The sequence below is a fragment of the Rhipicephalus microplus genome, unplaced genomic scaffold (genome assembly GCF_043290135.1).
Source record: "Rhipicephalus microplus isolate Deutch F79 unplaced genomic scaffold, USDA_Rmic scaffold_32, whole genome shotgun sequence".
Taxonomy (NCBI): domain Eukaryota; kingdom Metazoa; phylum Arthropoda; class Arachnida; order Ixodida; family Ixodidae; genus Rhipicephalus; species Rhipicephalus microplus.
Window position 1 is genome coordinate 866,449 of NW_027464605.1, and position 24,863 is coordinate 891,311.

The 24,863-nt window shown below is 41.2% G+C and overlaps 1 protein-coding gene across 4 annotated transcripts; it reads left to right on the forward strand.

Moving 5' to 3' along the window:
* The first annotated feature begins 44 nt into the window (after window positions 1–44).
* On the forward strand, window positions 45–23,867 carry LOC119172265 (uncharacterized). Of its 4 annotated transcripts, XM_075884451.1 has the most exons (12): window positions 49–521; window positions 613–675; window positions 1,422–1,550; window positions 2,423–2,590; window positions 2,751–2,801; window positions 3,909–4,039; window positions 6,030–6,095; window positions 9,114–9,156; window positions 12,575–12,841; window positions 14,453–14,560; window positions 17,418–17,695; window positions 18,951–23,867. In XM_075884451.1, exons 1-12 carry the CDS (start codon window positions 438–440, stop codon window positions 19,228–19,230), a joined length of 1,668 nt encoding a protein of 555 aa, XP_075740566.1. In that variant the 5' UTR covers window positions 49–437; the 3' UTR covers window positions 19,231–23,867. The 4 variants fall into 4 exon arrangements, with proteins under 4 accessions (XP_075740567.1, XP_075740566.1, XP_037279207.2 ...); XM_075884452.1 differs by lacking the exon at window positions 6,030–6,095 and having other exon boundaries at window positions 45–521; XM_037423309.2 differs by lacking the exon at window positions 2,751–2,801 and having other exon boundaries at window positions 60–521.
* The last annotated feature ends 996 nt before the right edge of the window (window positions 23,868–24,863 follow it).

Consider the following 24,863-nt stretch of genomic DNA (forward strand, 5'->3'; position numbering starts at 1 on the left):
CCATGCATAACACGTTTATTCCACGAATTCACATCATTCTGTTCATCAACAAAAATATAAACTTACTGCTGAGTTTTATTTGTGAATAAATAGTAATAATTACTTCAAAAACTTATTATATACAAGGTATTCGCTTTTTAACTCATGCTTTGCAGCTGCGTTACGTCCAGTAGCAGGATTGTGTCGGCCATGTTTAAAGGTAACAGGCAGGCGTATCGGCAGATAGCGGGTCACCGCGATGGCTCTGGAAAGTCAGCGTCGTCAGCAAAAACATTCAGGAAACGTAAAGAGAGTGATGTATACATGGCGACGTGGACGAGCGTCTTTTCTTCCGTGTTAGAAATGTCATCCGTGCTTTACTGCTGATTGATCGTCGCCGCGTTGTGCTTGATCGTGACTGAACTCGTGCGTGCGGAGGGACCAACCCAAAAATCGATATGTCCACCGCGTTCTCGGACGAAGGATCTTTGCCGGACAGCAGCGATCAAGATGATCGGGAACCACTCGATCAACGTGTCCAGGTGAGTATAATCCACGCAGATGTTAATGACGGTTTGACATTGTCAGCCCGGATGCCCAAGCACGCGGTGCTGAGTTACTTTCGCTTTGCAGTTTGAACTGGAACGCCTGAACACGGCTACCGAGCTTATAAACAAGCTGGAAATCGAACTTGATGTGAGTACTTCCCGCTAGAGTTTCTTCTAACAAGCCAAACGCCGCTGTTTACGTGATGATACGGGTATGTTTAAAATGGTGTGGATTTCCGCGTTGACTGATCTACGTCAAGTGCACGCATATTGAGGCAAGCTGTGGAGCCATGGAGGAGTTGTTTCAACGAGTACGCTTTCATTGGTCCGAAGAATTCTTGTTCGCAGTGACAGGCACACTGATACCCTGACCGCATAGTTTTAGGAACCGGGCCTGTAACCCGCGATCAAAGGCATGAACGTATGATCTTGGGTTTCTGAAAGAGAAATTGTCAATAAAGGGTAAGGAAATAGTCCCGGCAACTCACTGTTAATCTCAAAGTTCACTTTTGTGTTTACATGTCCTTACAAACAAGCCCAGAGGCAGTCTACTTCTTTTGTGCAAGTGCCCTTTCCACTTGACCTAGGTTAATCTGCAGTTAACAATTGGAAGATGTATACATTTTCGTCGAGGTGAGACCCTTGTAGGCATAGTTATTACAACAGGTGTACCCCTTAGGTTTTCCGTGCACAAGGCACTCTTGCTCTGTACATCTGTGTGCATGACAATCCTGACTAAACGAATTTAGTGGACCTAATAAAGTATGCATAAAATGTGTGTAAGTTGAATGGTGATTGACTCGCAACACAATGTCTTATGCCATTCTTATTCGTTGGTATGTTCTTCTATATTTGCCATCATCACCACTGTTATGTTTCCTCTACACGCTGCAGGAAGCAAGATCCAATTTTCGCCTGCTTCTCTCGGAGTCGTCACAAAAAATTAACCAACTTGCCAAAAAGCTGGGAAGCCATGTGGAAAAAGCGCGGCCTTATTACGAGGCTAGAATGAAAGCGAAAGAGGTGAGGTTGGCACACTTTCAAACTACAATTTGCAATGTCAAGTTTATTGCAGTTGCTGTGTAGACTGATGGGATGGCTGCAAAAACATGCTTACGCATGGGGCCTGCTTTGCAAACATGAGGTGATTGAGAGCTATGCATTGCGCATCGGAGCAGTATAGTTCAGTTATAAAAAAGATCTGTATTTCACCCTTTACTAACGGAGGCAAGCGTCGGAAATCATGGTAAGCTATAGCACTCATTCATCTAAGTTCAGGGACCTAACTAATTACAAAATATAATGCAGCCATTTGGAGTGTCACATTTTGTGCTGCAACTAACTAATAGAACAGTAAATCATTATAATGGTGAAAACTAGTTGTGTATTGCCCTGCAAAAAGGCACAATCTATGTACAATGACAAGACTGACCAAATCACTGATGAATTGCCCACTAATGTAGTGCTGCAATTCAGTGACAATAACATTATTTTGCGAATGTTGTGGGATCGATTCTTATTTGTGTAGGTCAAATTCTGTAGGTGAAAGGCAGAATGCAAAAGAACGCTTGTGCATTGAGCACTGGGAGCTAAGCATTAGAGCGCAAATTTGGTGCGGGATATTGAAGAGCACGCACAGCACAGGACAAGTGCTGTGTTGTGCGCTCTTTTAAGTTCCAGCCACTCAAAAGAGAGCAGGAGCCCTCGGCTGGGGCGTATTTTGCATCCTTCACGTTTCCCTTAGTTATACAGTTCCCCGGTGGAACATGATGTGGCTCAACAGTGAGATATCGCGACATGCAGAATGGCACCGTCAAACCATTTCGTCATCAGCTTTTTTGTGGAAAAGCGATTTCATGCGATATTGCAACCGGTGTTATGAATGGCTTGCGCAGCTTGAAGACGCAGCACGCAAGGCTTCTCTGCGGCACGAACGGGCGACGTTGGCCCATTGCACTGCTCGTCAGATGGTGGCACTGGCGGAGGAAGGCCTACGGCGCCAGGGGGCCCAAGGTTCTCTGGACCCGATGTTTCAGGAAATGCTCAACCAGGCTACTGTCCGGGTCAGTGAATCGTTGGCAGCTTCGCTGTCCTTGCTTCTGATCTTGCACTGTGTTATATAGACGTGCTTTGATGCTTGTGTTAAATTTGGCAGTAACTGCGCAGCTACTGTAAACTGCCACACCAATCCCGGTTCTAATAAATTTTTCTTTCTTCACACAGCAAGAGTGTCGAACAACTTGCTTACTGACACTGTGCACACTACTGAGCCAAGTAAGCTCGAGGAATTTATTACCCCTGTACCTAGTTGACTTCTGTCTATCCACACTTTTATGTAATCCTCCTTATTCATTTGAGATATTGCTACCAATTAGTGACTAATAATGTGAAATAATTGTTTAATTATTAGTAAAATAAACAAGTAAACAAACCATGCTATCAAGTAAACAAACCTTGTATGTGTGGGTCCAATATCATCACAGCTTGACGATAAGTAGTGCTTCCTGTGCCAGCCACAAAGCTTGAAGGGTTTAGGAGATGCCATTAATTAATTACAGGTTTGGTAATTCATGCTTTTGAGTAATTCAAACAAAATTAAATTTTTGTTGGCCCTCTATTCCTTCAATGTATTTAAAAGCCTCCTAATTCAAACTTCATTATTTGGTTAATTCATACTTTTTGCAGTTCTATACCACAAAATATCTGCTGCTTTTCCACTATTGTTTAAAAATTTGCGTACCTATATAATTCAAACAGTCTAAAAATTAAAAATAGGCATGTCAGGCCTTCAAGAAAAAAGGCTTTGCTAGTAAACAAATGTTTCAAACAAAACACATGCATGGTAAACCGTGATGCTTCTCAACTGGTATAGATGGCTTTGTGCTGAAGCCACATACCTATAGCAAAGAAGCAGTTGGCAACCCACGATTTCTTTAAAAGGTCTGATCGGCAGTAAATAGCCTATAACCTTATGGACCTTGCACCTCTGCTTTCTGTTCATTGCGTGCAGTTAGGGTTTAAAAGCACTTAAAAACTTTTTAAATATGGTAAAATTAACGCCTAATCATAATGTCTGGTGACACCTCACCCAGAGTCATTGTCTGAGAACTTCTGATGATTAAAACTTATTGATAATTCAAACAAAGTTCAGAGGTCCCTTCGAGTTTGAATTCACGAGAGTCAACATATATATTACTGCCTCTTTACTGAACAAGGTATCACTGGAAAATTGGTTTTTCAGAGGCCGGAAATAAGGAGAGGGTTTCAGGGAAGGGAAAACTGACACCCACTTCTGCTTTAGCGTAAAGCTACGAAGGATTTAGAAGTAGCTCAATGTTCGCATTGAATGATGGAATACATAGAGCTCTTTTATTGGTGCAGGTGAACGAGGCCGAACGTGAGCGGGTGCTGAGCGGGGCTGAGCAGGGTCGACTATGGCACGCCTGTAAAGGCCAGCAACAAACAGTGCTTGATCTACACCATGCTATCAAAAAGTCTATCGTCAAGGCCAGGTAGGGCTTTTGAACTGCTTATCTTTTGTCGCTGAAAACGGGGACTGGGAAGGCATTTCCACAGCACTGCAGACACCATTCTGCATATTGAAGGAGTAATTAATAGGGAAGTCACAAAGGCACTGCAAGGCTCTTATCATATTCTATTTTGTTTCAGTTACACAGAAAGCCATGAAAATTGCTAACTTTTCCAGTGAAAAGACTTGTAGTCACTATTCGCAATGTTCCCGACCTTGCTCAGAGGATTGCAAGGCTCCTGTTTATGTAACAAGTCCTGCAAAGAATTACTTGGCATATTTTTATTTTGAGATGACCTGTAAATGACATTATCTATGTGAAAAAGGTGCTAATTTTTTGTCATGATGTTATTGTTCTTGTCCTAAGTGGTGCTGTGTAAATAAAGGTTTTTTCACAATTACCTTTTACACTCCATACGTCATTTCGAACACCTTAAAACTTTATGAAGAACTACAAGTAATATGCTAAAATGAATTTGGTTTCTGGAATTTCAGATTTTTCTGCCATTTAGCTTCGAAGGGCATTGAGCTCAATACATCGTGGTTCCATTAGCTGATCATTCATTTGTTAGATCCTTATTGCATATACAGTCGAGGCTATTGAGGAACATCTTTAGCTGAGTTCCTGTTACATTTTTTGTAATGGTGTTTTTTCACTCAAGTATGGTGACTCAGCCTATTCGGGCTAGCGCACACAATTGGCTGATTAAGACAGAGGCTTTATGTCCACTGTAGCCATGAAAACATAGAGGGGAGATCCCATTGTGTCCCCTCGAATTTCATTCATGTGGTATTAACTTGTTGCTTTGTAACCCCAACCTTGCTCCCTAGCTGCAGCAGGATTTTAAACTATAGTCATAGTAACATCCACCGATACACAAATATTTTGATGTGTTCAGTTGCATAGAATGGAGGAATGCCTGCAAGTTGTCATGTGTAATGTCGAGGGAATGTCATGCTTGTTCACTGCATGCTGTAAGGCCATTCCTCATATGGGTGTCATATATGGCTTGAAGTGGTGTGTTACTAATACCGGGTTATCTAGTCTTTGAGAAATAGACTTGTACCCCTGTCACATGGCAAATCTAATGTCATGTACAACGAATGACATCAGGCGGGCCTAATGTGTATTTTACCTGCAGGCTGTCACACGTCGAAAACAAATGTAATTTTAAAATCATGACTATGACCCTAGTCCTCCTGAGCCGTGGCTTTGCGAGAAATAAAAATTTATTAATATCTGTACGAAACATGCACGTATTCAATAATAAAAGAATTTTTATGGGTTAAAAGGTAGGTTAAAAGGGAGGCATCCACGCGAAGTGCTCACAGGCAGCTTCCGCATCCGCTGCGCCAAATGTCGCATGTTCACACAGGATGGTAGCGCGCTTTTGGCTGGTACGACTGGGCGGAGCCTAGCGCCGCGACGTTACTACTACAAACCAACACATATAGACGACCGCTGCAGTTGTTTACAAACGTGCAATAAGTCTATAACATCATATTGTCATCCCTGATTTATTAAATAGAGGTATTGTGCTAGGCATGTATGCGAACTGCAAAATTAAAGTTGTGAAGCAGCAAAGCAATAATAACGTAGCTGGAATCCTTCGCATAGCAGTGGGTTTCAAAAATCATTCTTCTAGAGCAGTAGCAAAACGCCTTGATGTCTCGAATTATACCCAGTTAATGATGAAGTTGCATTTACCAGCTGATATCACTCTGCGGTTGATCTCCCAACTGGTTTCTGCCTTTTCAAGCATTGAAACTGTTGACGTGATGGAAATCGCAATATCTGCAACAGGAAATTTTCATAGAGTCCATTTCTATTCTGATAGATAGATGGCCCGGTATGTTCACACTATGGTTTGCCTTATTTGTTTTTTTTTCTAGGAATGCTCTATAAGTTTGGCAATTGCCATATTTTTTTGTTTTCTTCTCCTCCCTTTCACCCTTCCCCTTCAACCTCTTAGTCTGTCAGCACGCAGAAGTTTGCTGCAACTTAACAATTTAGCAAACCAGCATGAACTTCAGTTGCTGTGAGTACCCCAGCCTTACATATTTTATACACGTGTGGTTTTACTTTCGTCCCCACTATTTTGTCGTGAAGTCCTGTTGTGGTTTCTTTCCACGAATTTTTCATCCTGGATAACCAACCTTGGTTACCTTTTCGAGTCTTGCTTGTTTTATGTAGCCTAAGCATGCTCCTTCTTGCATAAGAAATTGTTTTGGCTTCTTGGCCCGTTTATTGCTTGCTTTCATTAACACTGTGGTTGATAGGAAATTGAATGCATTTTTTTTAGAATGCAGGAAGGTTAAAAATTTGATCTAAGTGATGCTGTGCAATACACAATGTCTATGTTCATGTAATTGAAGTACAATACTGAAGGTTGTTTTCAATGTAGCAGAATCTCACTGTCTCAAATAATTGATTTCTAAGGGGCTGCAATTTGGGCCTTGTTTGGAACTTCAATTCAATATCCCCCGGTTCCACGACGAATCAGTTTGGTGTCAGCAAAATCGCCATAGGAACAATGTATTAAAAACCTTGGTTATAGGACGTAGTTTTACTTACGCCAGCCCTGCATCTCACAATGACTTTCAGATTCCCTCCGAAAGAAAAAAAATGCCTTTACTCAGATCAAACGTCGACCAAATATTCGCAAGTGCCTAATATTAACTAGCATTACCCTAGGTTGACGATTAGAAAAGTTTAAAAATAGGGAGTAAGACATGTCTTTTTAGAATAGAAAATTTATTCTTCTGGAAGTTCACATGCTTCTACATATTCATTGATCGCGTGCGTACGTATCCGGGGTCTTTACCTAGTCAAGCTCCATCCGTACAAGGTAGCTTCAGCCGGCCGAAAAGCTGATATTTTCACGTTTCCAGCCTGTCAAAAGTTTTCCTGGTCAACGTACAGCTGATCTTCTGCCTTCGTCGCACTCACCGTCACAGGCTCACACATAAGTGTGTGACGCAGCTGTTTTCATTGTGCAAAATTACTTCCGTCAACGCTCACACTCGAGGTCAATGTCAAAGTACGAGGGAAACATCAGGAGTTGCAAATCACTAGGCAACAAATTACAACACGCACAGCTCAGTAATGCACGAATCACACGAACGCATTCTGTGTGAACTCATGGTCCGTCGCCATTATGTGATAGCGATGACTGTGTTATGGTGACACTGTGTCTGACTCTTCTGACGGGAAGCAGTTGGCAACGCGGTTTCATTTTCGTTTTCGCGTGCAGGCAATTCTCGGACTCCATTTATTGTTGGAAAGATGCTCGTTGGATTCGATTTTTTTTAAGCTTGAGAATAAAGATTCACTCGTGCCTCCTTCAACTAAGTAATGATGTCATGGCTCAAAGTTGTGCCGTGGGCTTATTCAGGTGGCCTGTACCCGTTTTCTAGGCAAGGCTGAGTGTCACTGCCTGTAATCTTGGTTTTATGATTATACGATGCCCGGATTATACGGCGGTCTTGCATGGTCCCCTGAAAGTCGTATAGTAATCGGGGCTTCACTGTATTTAGAAACAGTCATTTTGAAAGACTGTTGATTCCATCAGTGGTGGTGACGCTGTGGTGTTGGCTGACATGTGGTAATTCACCCATAATTAACAAAAAGTGGTTAATTAGCTCAACCTAATAAGTTCTTGCTGGGAAAGGTCTTAGTAATTGGGAAACTGAAGTAAAAATCACTAGTGCTTAAATCTCAAAATATGCGATTACCAGTGGAACTTTTGCAAAAAGTAAGCAGAGCCCTGTATGTATGCACGTAGTGTTGTTTTACTCCACATTTGTGGGAGCACCACATCTTATAAAAAGCACATAACTTCTTGTCGATCATTGAGCACTATACCCAAGTGCGAAAATTTATTCTACTTTGAGCTGTGTATAAAATGGCACACAGCAAAACATTGCTTTTGTGCAACTTCAAACATTGCACATTTAAAAATTATACAGACATAGCATGTACCAGACAACATTGTTTCACTTAGAAATCATGCTTTCATTGTCCAGAAACATAGTCAGAATGGTTAGAATCACTGGAGGTCAGTAAGCAGGGGAAAAAAATGCGTAGATATTGTTAGCAAATAGTAAAGCAAAACGGGAGTCAATGTTGTGTGAATTTCTGTTGCATCATTTTCACTAAATGTGGGCACACATGTTGTTATGGACACAGATACATGCCACTGCTTTTGGTCAATACCTGAATAACTTAACACCACACAAGTGCTGTAATGTGATTGTATCTGGTGGCTAAAAGTATTACTAATTGAAATAATTATCACATTTATGTATAGTCATCACTGCACTGACTAAATCAGTTCTATGTTATTATATGTACTACCAGTTATACACGAGGATTTTTTTTTTTGGAACCTGCATAATATTAGAGTTCACATTTTCTGCATGTGTACCATTGCTTCTTGCCCAAAGCGACACTAAATTGGAACAATGAGTTGGTTTAGATTTACAAACTGTGCTCTGAGAACTCAAATGTCGCATGTTTCATTATCATAAGGCAATTATTAGTGGTAAAAATCAAGGTAGAAGTTCACTTTTTAAATTTTGTGCCAAATTCTCCGCACTTGACGTTCGAAATTTCACAATGTAGTTTTGGTATTTTCGTGGCATCGGCTTGATAGTTTTCTGAAACTTCGCATGTTAAGTCTGTGGCACCCACGGATGATAATGTATTTCTTGTTAATCGATTGGAAGCTGCGTGAAACTCGGTAGACGTCATCAAAATTTCTTACTTCACTGTTTTTGGTGCAGGAATCTCAAGGTGGCGTCGCCACCCGCATTTTTTTTTTTGCGCGTTTTCTCTCTTGCCAAGTGTCATGTCGCAGTAAGAGTGGTGTAAATTGTAATTTACTGATACGCCAAAAATCGTTTTGCTCTTTAGTGTCTCTTCGATGTGCGAGTCTTTGAGGTGTTTTATCACCAGATGCTTCAGCATTCGATTAACTTCTCACGGTGGTCTAACGGTCTCTATGCTAGAGTGACAGAGCAGGTGGGAGAATGTTTGTGTGCTTGATCGCTTACAGGCCATACTTTGAGATGAAGGCTCAGCTAAATGAAGCTCTTGAGGTAAGTTTAGCACCTCTTAGATGTAGTAACTGTCTCGTTATGTTTTGCAACAAATGGTTTTGCATGGGTTCTCCTTCAAATTAAAAAAAAATCCAAGTGAAGCTTGCTTTACAAATGCTTGCAATAGTAAGTTGATCTGTATCCTCATTAATCAAGTTGCCATTGACTTACATGCTTGACTTGAATATATAGACTTACATATGTTTGCATGTGCATGATTTTTGTGGCATGCGGCAGAAAAGTGTGTTGGATACAGTTATTTTTAGGAAGCATATAATTTGTTGTCCATTTAACTTATTATTGAAGATTTGCTTGTTTCTCTCGTAAGGATGTCTGAAGTTAATTCTTTCTATAATATTGCCAGATTAGTAGAAGTAAAGAATTAATTTATGCTCATTGATGTAATTTTGAAATAATAGGTAAATGCTAGATTTGAGCAAAAGTACTAATTGTTGCCGAGGTTAGCACAATACGCACCAAGTGTGAGGGACTCAATAACACAATGCGAATGTTACAAGGTCAGAGGTTAATCATTTGCTCGCTGTAGAACTATAACTGAAACTAAGTTTGCTTTATATTTACGTCTTCTTTTGCAGAATTCACTTAAATGAATTCTGAGGGAAGAAAATGAAAAGAAAATTCTCAATATTTCATGGTTGTTTACGGTATCTGCTAGAGTGGTGTTTGTAGAGTTTCAACTGAGTTAGCTGCATGACATTGTTTATGTGTATCTGTAGTATGTTCATCTTGTAGAACAATGTGTTGCATTTAGTTACTGCAATATATTGTTCTTGCAATTCATTGCCCATTCCAACTGAATTTGTGTAACAACAGTCTACCCCATAGGTCCCCAAACTATCTGGCCCTGGCGATTCTGAACAGCTGTTCTAGAGTGCCACGAAACTGCTAACTATTTCTGAGCATGGAGACAGTCGATAGCGGGGAGTGGGCAGGTGATAACGCCTCTTACACGGGCAACCACAGTATTAGCATAGCCCACATTGGCGTGTTTTGTTTTCTTGAATATCGAAGGTCATCGCTGTTGGCGTATTAGCATAGCCCACATTGGCGTGTTTTGTTTTCTTGAATATCGAAGGTCATCGCTGTTGGCGTAGAACTTGGAACTCCCGATAATACATAGACTTGCAATATGCCCCTGCACTGCTCTACAAGTCGTTTAGCGCCCGCTGACCACACACTACATGCTTCAGGCACCACCCAGCACAAGCAATATATTCACACAAACGAAGCGCTGGACGTACAGAGGCCTTAACTTTTTTTTGTGAAAAATAAATAAAGAAAAAAAAGGCATGCCATTTGCACAACGAGATGCTCGTGGACTGACACACCGATTGTAAAGCAAAGCTTTCATGCCCGTGTAGCCCACAGTCATAAGCGTATAAAAGTGCTTGCTGCGCATTTTGGTTACGAAACCAACATAGTGCAGTAGCGAATCAAATTATATGAAAAGTGCCGGCTGATCGCCGACTTGCTGTGATCCGCAAATAAATAGCTGATGCGCCCGTTATTGTTGTTCAACTGGTTTGAACACTCTCGAGTATGAATTATCAGTTTTTCATGCATCCTGTCACTATGGTTCTGCAAATCATGCAAGTTTCATGGTGCACACTAGGTGACGAGTTCTTAGTGCTGTGACCACCTGTTTTTTTTTTTTTTTTTTGCTGCTCACAGACATTCGATGTGTAGATGCTGCCTGGGACGCCTTCGTTAAATGCATGTCTAATCCAATGCAAGTTAGCTTTTTCAAATAAATAAACTTGAAGTTTGAAGTTTACTCATAATTGAAAACATACAACATTGATTTATCAAGTGGTTGGATGAGAAGGGGTAATGAAAACGCAACTGAACGCCTGACAGAGCATGGACCCCTGCCCTGGCCACAATAATGCACAACACTAGTTGCTAATGGGGGTAATACGGATGCATACAGCATTCATTCTAGCTGCCTGCGAAATCCCAACATGTCCTTCATGTAACACTTCGGTTTCACCAACCTTCGTTTGAGAACCCATGGTCTACACCATACAGTGCAGCATTAATTGATGCTTGTGTTTCTATGTGCTACATGGAATCGAGAACTTTGCAATTGAATTGCCTGGTGGGGTTATTTTTTTAGAGGGCTAGGTTAATGTTGTATGGTTCAATTACAGAATAATATCATCAAATATATATAGAACAGCCATAAATTTCTGCTCTCATATGTGTGACCAGCATCAGTTTAAGGAAAATTTGGGACACAAGTTTTCTTGGCTCTGTCTCCCCTTTTTCTTAGCATCTTGCGGATCCTTCTTTGTGGCACCATTGACAGTGTTTTGCATGTCATGAAGATTGTGCCTTTCCCATGTTTTTTCTTGGATTGGTTATATTTTGTTTTCCACACTTTTTGGAAGTCCTGAGTATCAGCACAGCACCACGTGAATTTTGCCAAGTACTTTCAGATGCTTAGTTAGTCCTAGTCTTGTGCTTCTGTAGTCTTCACTGCACCCATCGTATGTTATTGTGCCTGAATTGGCTGCTCTGACAAGAATGTTCATTCCGATGACTCGCTGGCATGGCTGCTGACTGATCTTTGGCTATTGTTTGACAACATTCACATTGCCGTACATTGCCTCCACTGCTATCCGAGAATTGTGCGATTCCCTTAGTAACAACTGCGCATGTAAAACTGAAAATCTGACCCGCGATGGTGGTCTATAAGGTACTCGGTTGCTGACCCGTGTGTTGCGTGATCGAATCCCGGCTGCGACGGCTGCATTTCTGATGGAGGCGGAAATGTTGTAGGCCTGTGTACTCAGATTTGGGTGCACGTTAAAGAAGCCCAGGTGGTCGAAATTTCCGGAGCCCTCCACTACGGCGTCTCTCATAATCATATGGTGGTTTTGGGAGGTTAAACCCCACAAATCAATCAAACAATCAGAACTGAAAATATAATGCATGCTAATGACACTTTAGCGCTTTAGTATTTATTCATCTTATCTACGAACTCGCTTGGTGGATTCTGTGCTGAACGGTACTGTCGTCGTCATCTCCTCCGCCAGCGTAGCCCTCACCGATCGCCCCGCCATTCATGAACTCCTGATGCCGGGCAGCTCTAGCCAATCGGCGCCTTCTCCTGGGACTCCTTCGACAGCCCGCCATTCATGAACTCCTGACACCGGGCAGCTCTAGCCTTGTCCTGGGACTCCTTCGACCGTATCCTACTTTTTTTCATTTCTCGATCTTTACTTCTCACTCTATCTTCTTAAATCCCTCCTTAACCCATTCAGTCGTGAGCTATTGTTGAGGTGTCACACTTAGCTGCAGACAGCTGCGGGGCTCACTTTTCTCTTCTTTTCATCTTTTACAAAATTGCCCCCCCCCCCCCCTCCCTTCAATTACCCGATGTTGTCCATTGCAGGAGCAAAAGAAGCGCGTCTTCCACATGGAAGAGGACGTCATGAGGGTCAAGTTCTCGTACACTGAGGCCCTGCACAACTTGGAGCAAATCAGTGACCAGATGCATCAAAACCGGCTTCTGATGCCGAACAGCAGCAGCAGTGGCAGCAGTCTGCTCAGCAGCGATGACTGCTGTGGCCGTGGTAGCAGAGACGACACCTTTGCTCATGCGCTGGGTGATGGGTTCCCGCAGCGGCTAGTGAAATCTTCTAGCCTATCTAGTTCGGAGGTAAGGGCGCAAGGTCACGCATGGTTAATGCCGACTGCTGTCAATGCACTCAAACCTCAGTATTGTTGCGGGTGAAACAAGACAGAAAACGAGAAGTTGACATCTGCTCCAAATGATGATTCCTGGAAGAATCACAACCCACTACGGGGAACCGGGCACGAGGCATGCGGCAGTAAAAGTTGTGAAACAAAATAAATAAATAAATAATAAAATGAGAAAGACAGAGAGAGCAGACAAAGAGGGCAAAGAATATGCGAAAAAGATAATCTCTAGAGAAACAAAAATATTTGTGATAATTTTAGTGGTCTTTGATGCAATGTTACTTAAAGTTAAAATGTGTGATTTAATTAATTACCAGAACATCGAATAAACCTACTTCTTCTTTCCTAAATGTGTGTGTGCCCTCCGGGTAGTTCATAAGTGATATGGTCAGTATATCAGACCCATATGTAACCAAATTTTTGTTATAAAGAAGTAACTGAAGAATAGTCTTCTAATATATATCGTGTTTGGAATATACTCCATTATAACGAATTTTTATATACCACAAACTTATTTTAGAGTAAGATGCAATTCCGTTAAAGTGAGGTTTCAGTGTAGTTAGGTTTGAGTGAAATACTTTTGGTGACTTTGCCATGGCTGTCATAGACAAAATCATGATCAAGTAATCAAGTTTTAGTGGGCAAGCATAAAGAAATGCCCATACTTGTTCATTGCATTCTCTAGCTGGATATCTGCTTGGACATGACCAGTAGTGTACGTCTAGCTTCTGATAATCCTAAATTCTGGTTCCATTTTTTGTTTTATTCAAGTGCCAAATGAAATGAAAAACATTACTTAATTGGGGCTTGAATCCTGTTTTCCCGCCAGCCTCTTGGCAAGTGCAGCGCTAGCATACATAGACACCTGAAACGGCCTGCGACGAATACTACATGACGAGCTGATTTTCTGTGTCTAGCAGTTAGACCTAGAAGACGACAGTGGGGAGTTGTAGTTTTAAGAATGCAAGGAGGGTTCAAAACTTTAGGTACGTGAAGCCATTTAAATGTGCTATTCCTAAAATTCACTAGTTTCGATGATTCAGTAACAATGTCGCCAGGATTGAAATGCACTAGGAACTGGGGCTGTAAAGCGACTGATGGGACTTGTGAAATCGTACCACTGTCTTCGCCTCCATGGACTTAATCCTACACCATCATCGTTCACATAGTCTGCCTTACATGTATATCAAACATCGCTGATTTCTCTGTAGAGTGAACATTCTAACTACTGTCTTCGCTAAAGTGCACCAAGTTGGCGCTTCCAACCTTGGAGGGTAATGCTATGTGCCGCTCATTTAGGGGATGAAGAATGGGAGAATGGATTGGTTCCCGAGTCGCCATATGATATTTGCTATTGTGATGCCGATTGTCGTGCCGTGTGTTTATATTGTACTGAATACATCAGTCTTTTGACATCTCCCCATAAAAATGCATAATAAATCCCTATTGCAATAATGGTATGCACAATCAGAGCATGTTTGTTCTTTTCTGTATATGTGTGTGTTAATAAAGCTCCACCATTCACTTTAGAAGCTCGCCGATAAACATGGTGCCACTTGGCTTGTTGCAGATGTTAAAAATATATGAGGATATCTGCTGTGAAGAGACGTATAAGAGATTGCCGGAGCCTAGAAGAATTCAAAGGCATCCAGCGGCCATTCGAAGAGCGCTTTCTGAGGTAACATTCCATGCTTCACCTGTGTTTGTTCATATTTGCGTTTGTACAGATACCTTAAACAAGTTTAGGTCTTTGAAGGAAAGGCTGTGCTACAATACACCTATCAAAAGGGAATGGTGACTATGTATTGAAGAAAAAGCCACAGGATGATAATCTTTATGGCTGAAAAAAAAAATAATAAAGATGATGATGATCAGAAACTGTACACAAGTTTGAATGTTTATAAGCGTAGTCTATGAGAGTTGAACTTTTTGCAGACATCCTACTTCATCATGTTCAGGTCAAACTGCATTTTGGTAAGTTTCTTGTGTTGTTGATTTGGTATTCCAGCTGTGCTAATGAATTTAGACATTCCTAAAATCTTGAAGTCCTTCTACATTTGATATTATCTCAGCACTTTTCACCTTTAATTAACCCTAAAGTTTATCATGGGAAATTTTGTTGTAATAAGCGAAACACAGAAGCCTCTGATAGATACACTTGTCGCCATCCCATGTAGTAAAATACAGTGAACTTTCTCTAGAACTCTGTCGAGACGAATTCCTGCTTAAGACGAACAACTCGGGAATGTTTGTTTGGTTTTCCTTAGACTCAGTGCAAATAAAATCTGCTTAAGACGAACTGCGTGACACGCCTTTTCTGTTAAGACGAACTGTCACAGCAACCGACAACGACGGCAATTCTGCGCAACAAACATTAGTCTTGATAGGGGCATTCAGGCGAACAAGAGAAAGCAAAATGAAAAAAAGAAAGTCAGTTTACTTGAGCTTGTCTCCTTTAATCTTCTTCTAATCGTGAAAACAGAGTCATGCTACAGTTCCACTGTTAAAATGTGGTAGCAATTTATTCATGAGCATATTATGAACTTGTAAAACCGAGTACTCATTAGATTGGCGTATTTCAAATACTCTACTTGAAAGCATAGTTTTTATTAAGCCGAGCCAAATAAATGCTTTTTCTTGTTCTTTTCCTGCCCACTGTAAGTATACTCCAGTGTTTTCAAGCAACATATCTAGGCACACTTGCCATGTTAGCATTTGGTTTTTGGGGGCACTTCTGATAAAGCGAACTTCTGATAAAACGAACAAATTATACTGGTCCTTTTGAATTCGTCTTAAAGGGAGTCTACTGTACACTGATAGCAAGTGTGCTTTCTGCATCGCAGCACTGCTTTGAAAAATTTTCTCGTAGCTGTCTCCACTGAAGTAGCTTTTAAATACATTACAATTTCTCATTACCTGTAAAGACAAGAATATTTGCCCAAATATTCTTGTTTCTTCTAGCACACTCCAAAGATCTGTTGTATTACATCTGTAAGAGATAACTGTTTTGTTATATTGAGAGAAATATACATGACTTTCAGTGGAAGAAAACAAAATTACAGCATATCCACGGATTGAATGATGATAAGTGGGGCGAAGCGTCCGTGCCTCTGTCTGTCTGTCTGTCTGTCTGTCTGTACATCCATCCGTCTAGCGAACACTCCAAATACCACCATCTCGGATATTTTCATCATATATTGATTATATACAAGTGCCACCATCTAGCGGACATATTAAGAACTAAACGAGAGGTGACTACTTACTACATACATCGAGGATGCACTCCGACAACGGGTATGTGCCACCGGTGGTTACAAGCGATAAAGGGAGGAACGGATGACGCCATAAGGAGCTTTGCCCCTAAAAAAAAGAAGGGGGGGAGGTGACAAAGAAATGTTCATCACATTGCAAACTTTGTTGTATTGAGGTTTGTTTGAGATTTGATTGTATTTATACAAAAGTAGTAATGTCAGCAAAACTTGGTGACAGAGATCTAAGTGCCATTGAATCTGTTCAATATGAAATGATGTTTATTAAGGAACCCTCTCGCATAACTAAGTAGGCTTGTGGCTGCTATTCCTTATATTATTTATTAATTTCATTGCCTAATCTCTCTGTGCCCATGATGCATTACAGAGAGAAGCGGGATTTTTACATCTTGTTGAACACTTTCTTAACATTGATGAGATCAGCTTTAGCAGTAATGGAGGCTAGGGAAGACTACTAGTGCACAGAAACTAGGAATGTTTTTTTTTTTGACACAATTGCACCTTTCATTGCACAGGAATGTTCTTGTGAAGACTTAGCAAATTCTGGGTCAGTATACCGCCATGCATGCCTGTCTCACTATTTAAATGTGATTATGTTTCTCCGACAAAAACTATCACACATGTAATCACTCGGAGCAAGCAATGCTTAATTGTACGGGAACATTTTTTTCATTTTGTGAATGATTTTCTTCAATTGCCTACTTAATGTGAAAATGAATTAGCATTGAGTTCCTTAAAAAAGCACAACTGGCAGAGCCTGCCCTACCACTTGGGATTTTTTTAAAGAACTAGACATTGCGGGTGGTTCTGGTTACGGAAAGATATGAATTTTTTTATTACAATTGCGGAAGTGTGTTTTGTGTGTTGCCTAACACGCACAAAAATACAACACATCACAGGCTGTTAATAGTACTTGTTGCTGGGCTAGCCGGTTCTTGCACACTTTATAATGAACCATAAGCACTTTGGCGACTTAATGCAAATAAACATTGTGCTAAAATACTATAAAGGAGGTGACACAGGGAGACAATTGCCTTTTACCTTCTTCCCATTAATTTAGGTCCATTTGCTATATTGGTCATTGTGTTCATGGTCTGTAAAAGGAACCGTAATAGAGGCAGGTGTTTCATTTTCCTGTTTCGGAAGTTCTGATTTACGCAGAATGTTCTGTAGCTCATGACATGGTTGGGAGTATTGCATTGCTATGGCTCATAGGCATTTTCGTGTGTAGTCCTATGTTACATATTGGTTTTCACTTTCACACAGGAAGGCCGTCAAGCTCACGTGAGGTACCCATCGTCGCCGCCACCAACTAGTCAGCACAGAGGACTTGTTTCATCGCTTGTCGACCGAGTGTTCACGGGCAAGACTCCTCAATCGCAAGTCGCAGAAGAGAAGTGTGCAAAGGTTCCGCAGTATGCCGTGCCAACATTAAAGCAGCTGGTTGCTGCGGTGATAGACCGGATGTTCCCAGACACCACACAGTGCAACGGCAATGAAGAGATTGTGCTCGATCTAACTACAGCAGCTTCAAACAACAATGGGTAAGTAATTTAACCAGCACAGGACATGTGTATAAAGAAGTGCGGCAGACTCCAGTAACAGTTCTGTTCACTGATTGCGCCGTGCTAGCTGTTAAAGGGGTACTGACACCTTTTTTCGAAGCCGAGTTTACTCTGCCATTCATAGTTCCTATATACAGAGACAGATCTTATAAAGTATGGTGCTCAGAAAACGCATATAAGATATTTGATTTTGATATTGAGGTCAATTTTTATGGCACACTTACCGCATCAACACTAACATGACGTCAGGTTACAGTACTAGTAATTCCGGTAACTTCACAGTGTAGTCTGGCTAGTTTTGATGACATAGGTACCGAAACTTCCACGATGGGCTCTTGTGCATCATCAAAACTTTCAAATTGACTGTTGGTGTATCACCAACGAAGCCACAGGGCGGTGCAGTCATGGACACGTCACCATATCTTGCACAAACATGCGATGAGAAGTTTGTACTGTGTTGTGACGTCACTGTATAGTAGGAACCGAAACTAGCTTTTAGAAAGCCTTCTGTAATTACTTTTAAAGGGTGCACTCGCGCACAGCGCTACATTTTTGAAGCTTTTGAGGGCTTGGTTTTTCGTTTGACACAAAAAAAACAAGAAATGAAAACTTTCGTGTGAGTACCTCTAATGCCAGACATGACTTGATGTGTTGAAGTAGTGCTATCAGATTTCATTAAAGAATTGATCAAGATAGAAAATGGTATGCAAAAGTTTCATACCTCAGTGCTATTGACTGCCTTTTTTCCTGTCTAAGAATAGAGAATTTAGTTGCTTTAAGGGGAAAGCATGCAGTCGGGAAACTGAAAGACCAGTACAAGATGATAGTTTTAGCGCGAGAACAAAACGACGACACACGTTTTGTTCTCGCGCTATAACTATCGTCATGCCATACCAACTAGCCCAAGCTGCCACACCAGTACAAGCTTGCCTCATTGCGTAGCAGTCTCTGCGCCACAGCTGCATGCTTATAAGAACAACTTACAGTTTCTTTCATGGGCTGCCAGTGCTCTGTCTTTCTATATACTTATTGGAGGGACCATGAATTATTATGTTTATGGTTGCAACTTGGTATAGAGAAACCAGTATGGTTAACTGACAATGGACTTCTAGTACAATTTTTTCTTGATGTTTTGTCAAGGTTAAGGGACAGTCCTCTCCGTTAGCTGGCTGAATAAAGGGCTGACTTTGCATCCTTACTGATATCGAGTGGCTCGTGTATTCTGCAAACGCAGTGCCCCTGGGGTTCCTCTCGCCACGCTTGAAGATCTTTCACCAGTCGTTGCGCTGGACATTGAGGCATCATTGGCGAAAGCAGCACGAAGACTCACTCTGGACGGCACTTCCCAGCGGCTTCAAACTGTCGAGGAAGGCTCCGACACGGACAGCCTCCTAAGCACAGGCACCGGCGGTACTCTCGACGACCGGCAGATCGACTGTCTTTTGCTAGACCGTGTGCTCGAACAAGACTACCAAGAGGTGCTGAACTCATGCAGGGACTCATCGAACTTGTAGGGATGCCTGTTTAAGGACAGGCCAATGAATGTTACTGTTTATGTATGTTAAAGTGGGAGGTTGGCAGTGGCGTTGTATGCAGGGAACAGTGCGCGAAATTGATGCGATGTGGGGACGCTGCTGAGTCTGTGTGGCCACCCCTTGTACAGCGTACCGGTGAAAGTCCTTGTAACTACGGTCAGACACATTATTTCAGTACAATTTGTTGGCCTTTCTCTTTGTGTCCAACCTTGCATTCCGAGTGCACTGAATTGTTCAGGAATCGCAGGGCTACGTTGTACTGCATTACCTAGAGAAAAATAGCACCACTGCAGTGATGTTGCATGCAAGAACTTTTCAAAAACCACTGGCTCCAGATCGACTTTTCTCAGGCAGCGTAAACAGACTGAATGCTTAGCAAGCTGAAAGTTGTTCACACAGTGACTGTTGTTCTGCCTTTGCAATGATTTAGCCTGTATCAAAAGAACCTGCAAGGTGCTATATCTGATACATTAGTATAATTAAATTACTATAATGCAGCTATGTTTGTTCTAGTCCACATAATTGCACACAATGTGAACATTTTCACCTTCATTTTTCATTAAATTTTTCAAGCGAAATTGCACCATGCCAGCATTGCTTTCTCTTTTATATTCCCATTTTCTTTGTTTTTTTGTGATGGTGCATTATAGTAAACGTCAGTGCGTAGTTCATTAGAAAGAATGGGCGCTTTTTGTGGAGACTTGGGTATGTCATTGGTTTAAAAAAAAAGCCTTGCTTGCATTTTAAGTGGGACTACTTCCAAAACAAGCCAAACATTCCATATGTCCGGGCACTCCCTTTGCGTTTGCTAAAACACTACCATCACAAGTGACACCATGTTTTCTTTCAGGTATTATTTCTACGTGCATGAATATGTTGTCGCGAGGAAAAATTTGTACTATGCGCTTTCTTCTAGCAGAGGTCAACATGGTGTCCTTAGTTTGCTGGATTTCTGTGATGTAACCAGGCAAGTAACAAGTTGTTGGTGTGCCTAGAGTGGTTTTTTGAAGGAGTACTGACACAAAAGTTTTGCATGTTACTTTTTCTGCTGCAATAACTTGCTAGTTATACCTGCTTCTCAAAACTAAAACCCTAGCTTGTCCAAACATGAAATTCCGACGGTTGAACAAATGCACAGTCGAAGTTTCAGTTTCAGAGAGCTTTAGAAAAGGTGGGACTCTGTGTGTGTGCCTGCACGTGTAAGCATGTGCTCGTGCATGACAGCTGTGGCACAAAACACGTGTAAGGTGCATGGCTGACTGCTTATGTTAAAACCAAGTTAATGTCACTATTGCAAGGTTCTTTTGCTTTGCATTCAGTCACGTAGCATAGGCTTTGAAATTGATTCTAAACAGGTTCTTGGCTTTATTGGCCATTGATCTATTTTAGACAGTGTATGTGAGTCTACACGAATCTGTATCTCCAAGTTATCTTACCTTCAAACTTTTGTGTCAGTACTCCTTTATTAACGAAAGTGATGCATATGAGCATTTGTGGCCACTGTAACGTCTGCAGGATTTATAGTGCTCATCTCAAATTCACAACTTCTCGCTGGCAATCAGGGTTGGTCGTTGTTAGCTCACACCGTGACAGCTGTGTAGTTGGTCTTATTGGACATTTTTAGTTGCTATGATCACTTAGGTGACATCACTAAGCGTTTGCTGCTCTTGCTGAGGTGTGACAGCCTCTTTGCTTGAGTCGCTTGAGATTTCACTGGCCAGTGCCTACCAAGTTTATCTTTGCTATTGAAGTGAACAGTGGTAATGCTCTTATCAGTAGTGAGTGCATTTGTTAGTGTGTGTGCAGATTTATCAAGAGTGGTTATGAATAAAGTAGCTCTCACCATACTGACCGAAGTAACCATGGACAACTCAGAAATATCCTACTCAGATATCATTGACCCATCACAGGGTTACATGTGTGCTGGATGTCCAACTGATATTTTCATAGATTGTATGCCCTTGTAGGAATAGTAGACGTATAAAAATGTAGACATAACAATGGCTATCCAAGCACATTACAAATGAAAGTATAAACTCCTCTATAGATTTAACATACTAATACTTATATGCTTGCATGCAACCCCTTATTTTCTCATGAATTCATATTCTCAGAAGGTGAAAGAACGGTAAAAATTGTAGGAAATTTACGTGTCAGTGAAAGGATAATTGTCATTGTGGTCTATCTTAGCCACATTGGGTTATATCATGCGTTTGACAACTTCCCAAGTTTTCTGAATTCTCGCGCTATTGTCTTAAGTGGTTTACACATTTGTGGCCTGACTGTAACAGCTTTGCATACACAATAATATCGTGTTTTATATAAAGTGAACGTGCACAAATCTTTTCATTCCCAGTTCGCAAAATGCAGCCATTCTACGTGAGCAACTCTGTTGCGGACCCAGTTCTAGTACGTGCTATTATAGGTTCCGGCCTTCTCTAGAATGGTGTGGAGTTTTTCATCTTCTACTCGTGTTTTTCAGCACTTGGAGCAACCCAGCAGAAAGTACATCCTGCCATCACTGAAACACGAGTTTGGCATTAGATTTTCAGCCTGAGTTTTCCTAATGTGCAGAACACTCCATATATGGCATTACATACCGTTAAGAGGGCCTTTATTCCACTTCCACAAAATTCAACAAAGCCTTCATAAAAAGTATTATTTCTTTAACATTTGCACCACGGGTAATTTTATTATTGCACTAGGTTTTGCACTGTGGGTACATCGCATTTGTATGGTTCACCTAGAGTGACATTCTTTGAGTGTGTGGTGTAGCCCAGTAATTGGGGCATTCACTGTTGAAGCTTAAAGTCTTGTGTTCGAAACCCAGCACCGTCGAGGAAAATCATTTTCTTTTCTAGGTTTAAATTTTTTATCGTCCTACGTCATTAATATCGTGACAGAGCAATAGAACGATGAACAGCTTTTGTTTATTCGGCATAGAAATGTGTTTTTAAATATAATATTCTTCTTATAGGCATTAAAATGCCTTATGCGATTTAATTAAGAGTAGCTGCTTGGTAGCAGATAAAAGGGCATGGACAGCGTATCCAGTTGGCATGTGGTAATAAATTTTTTTTTGGCTAAATATGCGCACATATCCAACTTGAAGATGTTACGTGAAATATGCTTGCCCTAGTAGATTGTTGCGGACATCGTCGTAAACTCAAAGATACCTGATATATCTGTAGTGTCCATGGTTACTTGAGGAAGCTTTTGTAATGCCCTAAGACATAACTGAATTTTCGTTCACTCATCACTGAAACTGTAGGAATAAAGCAGTAAATTGTCTATTACTTTTTTCTCTGTGTCGCACTTTCAGACAATTTGCTAGAGATTCGCAATGTTCTTCCTATAATAAAACAAAAGTAACAGAAAAAAAAGGTGATTTAGGAAAATCACTCTTACAATATTACAAGCATTTAAAACTTGCTAAAGAAAATTTTTGTGCCTGAGAATTGACAGAGCTGTGTAAAAACAGTGACACCTAGCCTTGTTGTGTTTGGTGCGTGTGATATTGAGCTGTTCTTGCATACACTTCAAGGAACCCTTTTATTGGACGAAAATAACTGCAGGAGGACAAAATAACTGCAAATAACTGGGGCTTAGTAATGAGTAGCATTTCTCTTAATTGTCTCAGTTATGTACTGTTGCCCAAATATCACTTGTATCAAGTGATTTGAAGAGGTAACCATAAAGTACTGTATTTCTGACTCATTCAAAAAGATGGTATTTATGCCTGCTAATTAACGGTTGAGGTGTAACTGATATAATTAAATTTTTTTTTATTGTTCACATTAGAAAACAGACATTTAAGCAAAAAATTATGATAAACTGAATTGGGTGATCAAGTCAACTGTTTCAAACTATGTTGCAAGAAAGCGTAGAAAAGCGAAATAGAACCAGGACACGTGGCTTTGTTTTGTGCTATGTTTTCCGGTGCTGCAATGTGAAATGGGTAGAGAAATGTTTGTTAAATTGTTGAATTGCAGCCAAGCACAGATAAATGGAATGACATTGGATGTAATGAGCATCCTGCTGCGATTCATGTTTACCTGTGTTATACTGTTTAGCCTGACCGTGTTTTTGTACCTCAATTACTCTGCACATTCCTGTGAATGTTCCTTTTTTTTGACCAGCAGTGTGATAGTTGCTGATTCTGACCATTGCAAACAAGGCACAGTATTGTTGCTACAGTTTCAGCCTAGTCAAGAAAGTTGAATGCAATTAAAGTTATTGTTGCATTGCCTTCTGTGAGCACATTTTTATGCAGCATTCTGTGTTCTGCCTGATTTTTAAACATTACATGGGTGCAATATTATGTTTCTCTGGTGTGCTGTTATCTGTGGTTATGGGACACTTGCAATATTTGGTTGATTCTAAAAAAAAACATTGCGAGAGCTGCCCTCCATGCTTTTGGTGAAGGGGCACTCTTCTCCTTTCGTCCCAACAGGTATACATCGAATTTATGACCTCAATGAAATGTGCAAGTGATTTTAATTTTTCTCATGTTGGAGGGATATAAAAGGCTTACCACATATGTACGCTACATATGGAAAACTGGCTTGTGTGTTGCTTCATGTGCAATGAATAAACAGAGGAGTGAAAATTCTGCAGTGAGTGGCACCTTTTGCTTTGTGGAACAGGCACCACTTAGAACTAAGAGGCGTGGACATCATTTATAACATTTATATTAGGGGGGGGGGTAGATGCCAAGCTGCACCTCCTCCTCTCCCCATTTCTCTCTTTCCTGGAAAGAAAGAATGGCCGCGCAGAGGAACGTACCGATTGACCTGGCAAGGGGCAGTGGAGCAAGTTTACACTGGTTTAAAAAACGTTATTAAAACATACTTCGGTATTGGCAGTGGCTTGGCTCACCGATGCTGCATAGAAGGCAAAAAAAAAAAAAAAGAGGTTGCTGCCAGCCTTTTCGTCGCAGATCCATCTTAGTTAACTACGCAGAGATATGTCTAAAACAGAAACAGCGGATGCAGTCAAAGAAAATGCAGCACTTATTTTTTTTTTTTTTGCAAGCCAACAAAGATGTGGCTCGTGCGTAGCTTGGGGAAGTGGTCAGGATACATAAAATTCGTTCGATTCACCTGCACCGGTTAGAACCGGTTCATGGCTGGGCACGCGAAGTTCAGAAATTGTGCAGCGTGAGTTCAGCGGTGCAGGCAGAGCACGACACCTGAAACAAATGACGATGTGCCGACAAGGTGTTGGCCTTATTTCTTTTCGGTTAATTTACACCGTTCATCAGACACTGACCTATGGCGAAACGCACATGCGGACAGTTTATGAGGCGCAAACATCTTGAAAATACACAGCGCGTTTGTAGAGGCAAGTATGGCGCCTAAGGCACCTACGTCTAAGTGTGCGTCGTCTGCTCAGCTGCACGCGCGGCTGCACCAAGCCGGCACCGTCAGCGAAGGAGGTGCAGGAAAATCGTGAACCGGTGCTGCACCTTTTCGGCACCTTTCGAAACGAATGGCAAGGTTCAGCGGTCGTCAATGCTGCACCGCTGAAACGAATGGCAAGGTGCAGCACCTTGTGAACTGGTTCACATGGTGCAGGCAAATCGAACGGACCTATAGATTATTCCGCACTGT

Bases quoted from the DNA above. Each gene is read 5' to 3' on its own strand.
- LOC119172265 (XM_075884451.1), top strand. From the start codon at position 438: ATGTCCACCGCGTTCTCGGACGAAGGATCTTTGCCGGACAGCAGCGAT. The intron at 522-612 runs GTGAGTATAATC...TTCGCTTTGCAG, and splicing joins CACTCGATCAACGTGTCCAG to TTTGAACTGGAACGCCTGAA. The intron at 1,551-2,422 runs GTGAGGTTGGCA...TGGCTTGCGCAG, and splicing joins CTAGAATGAAAGCGAAAGAG to CTTGAAGACGCAGCACGCAA.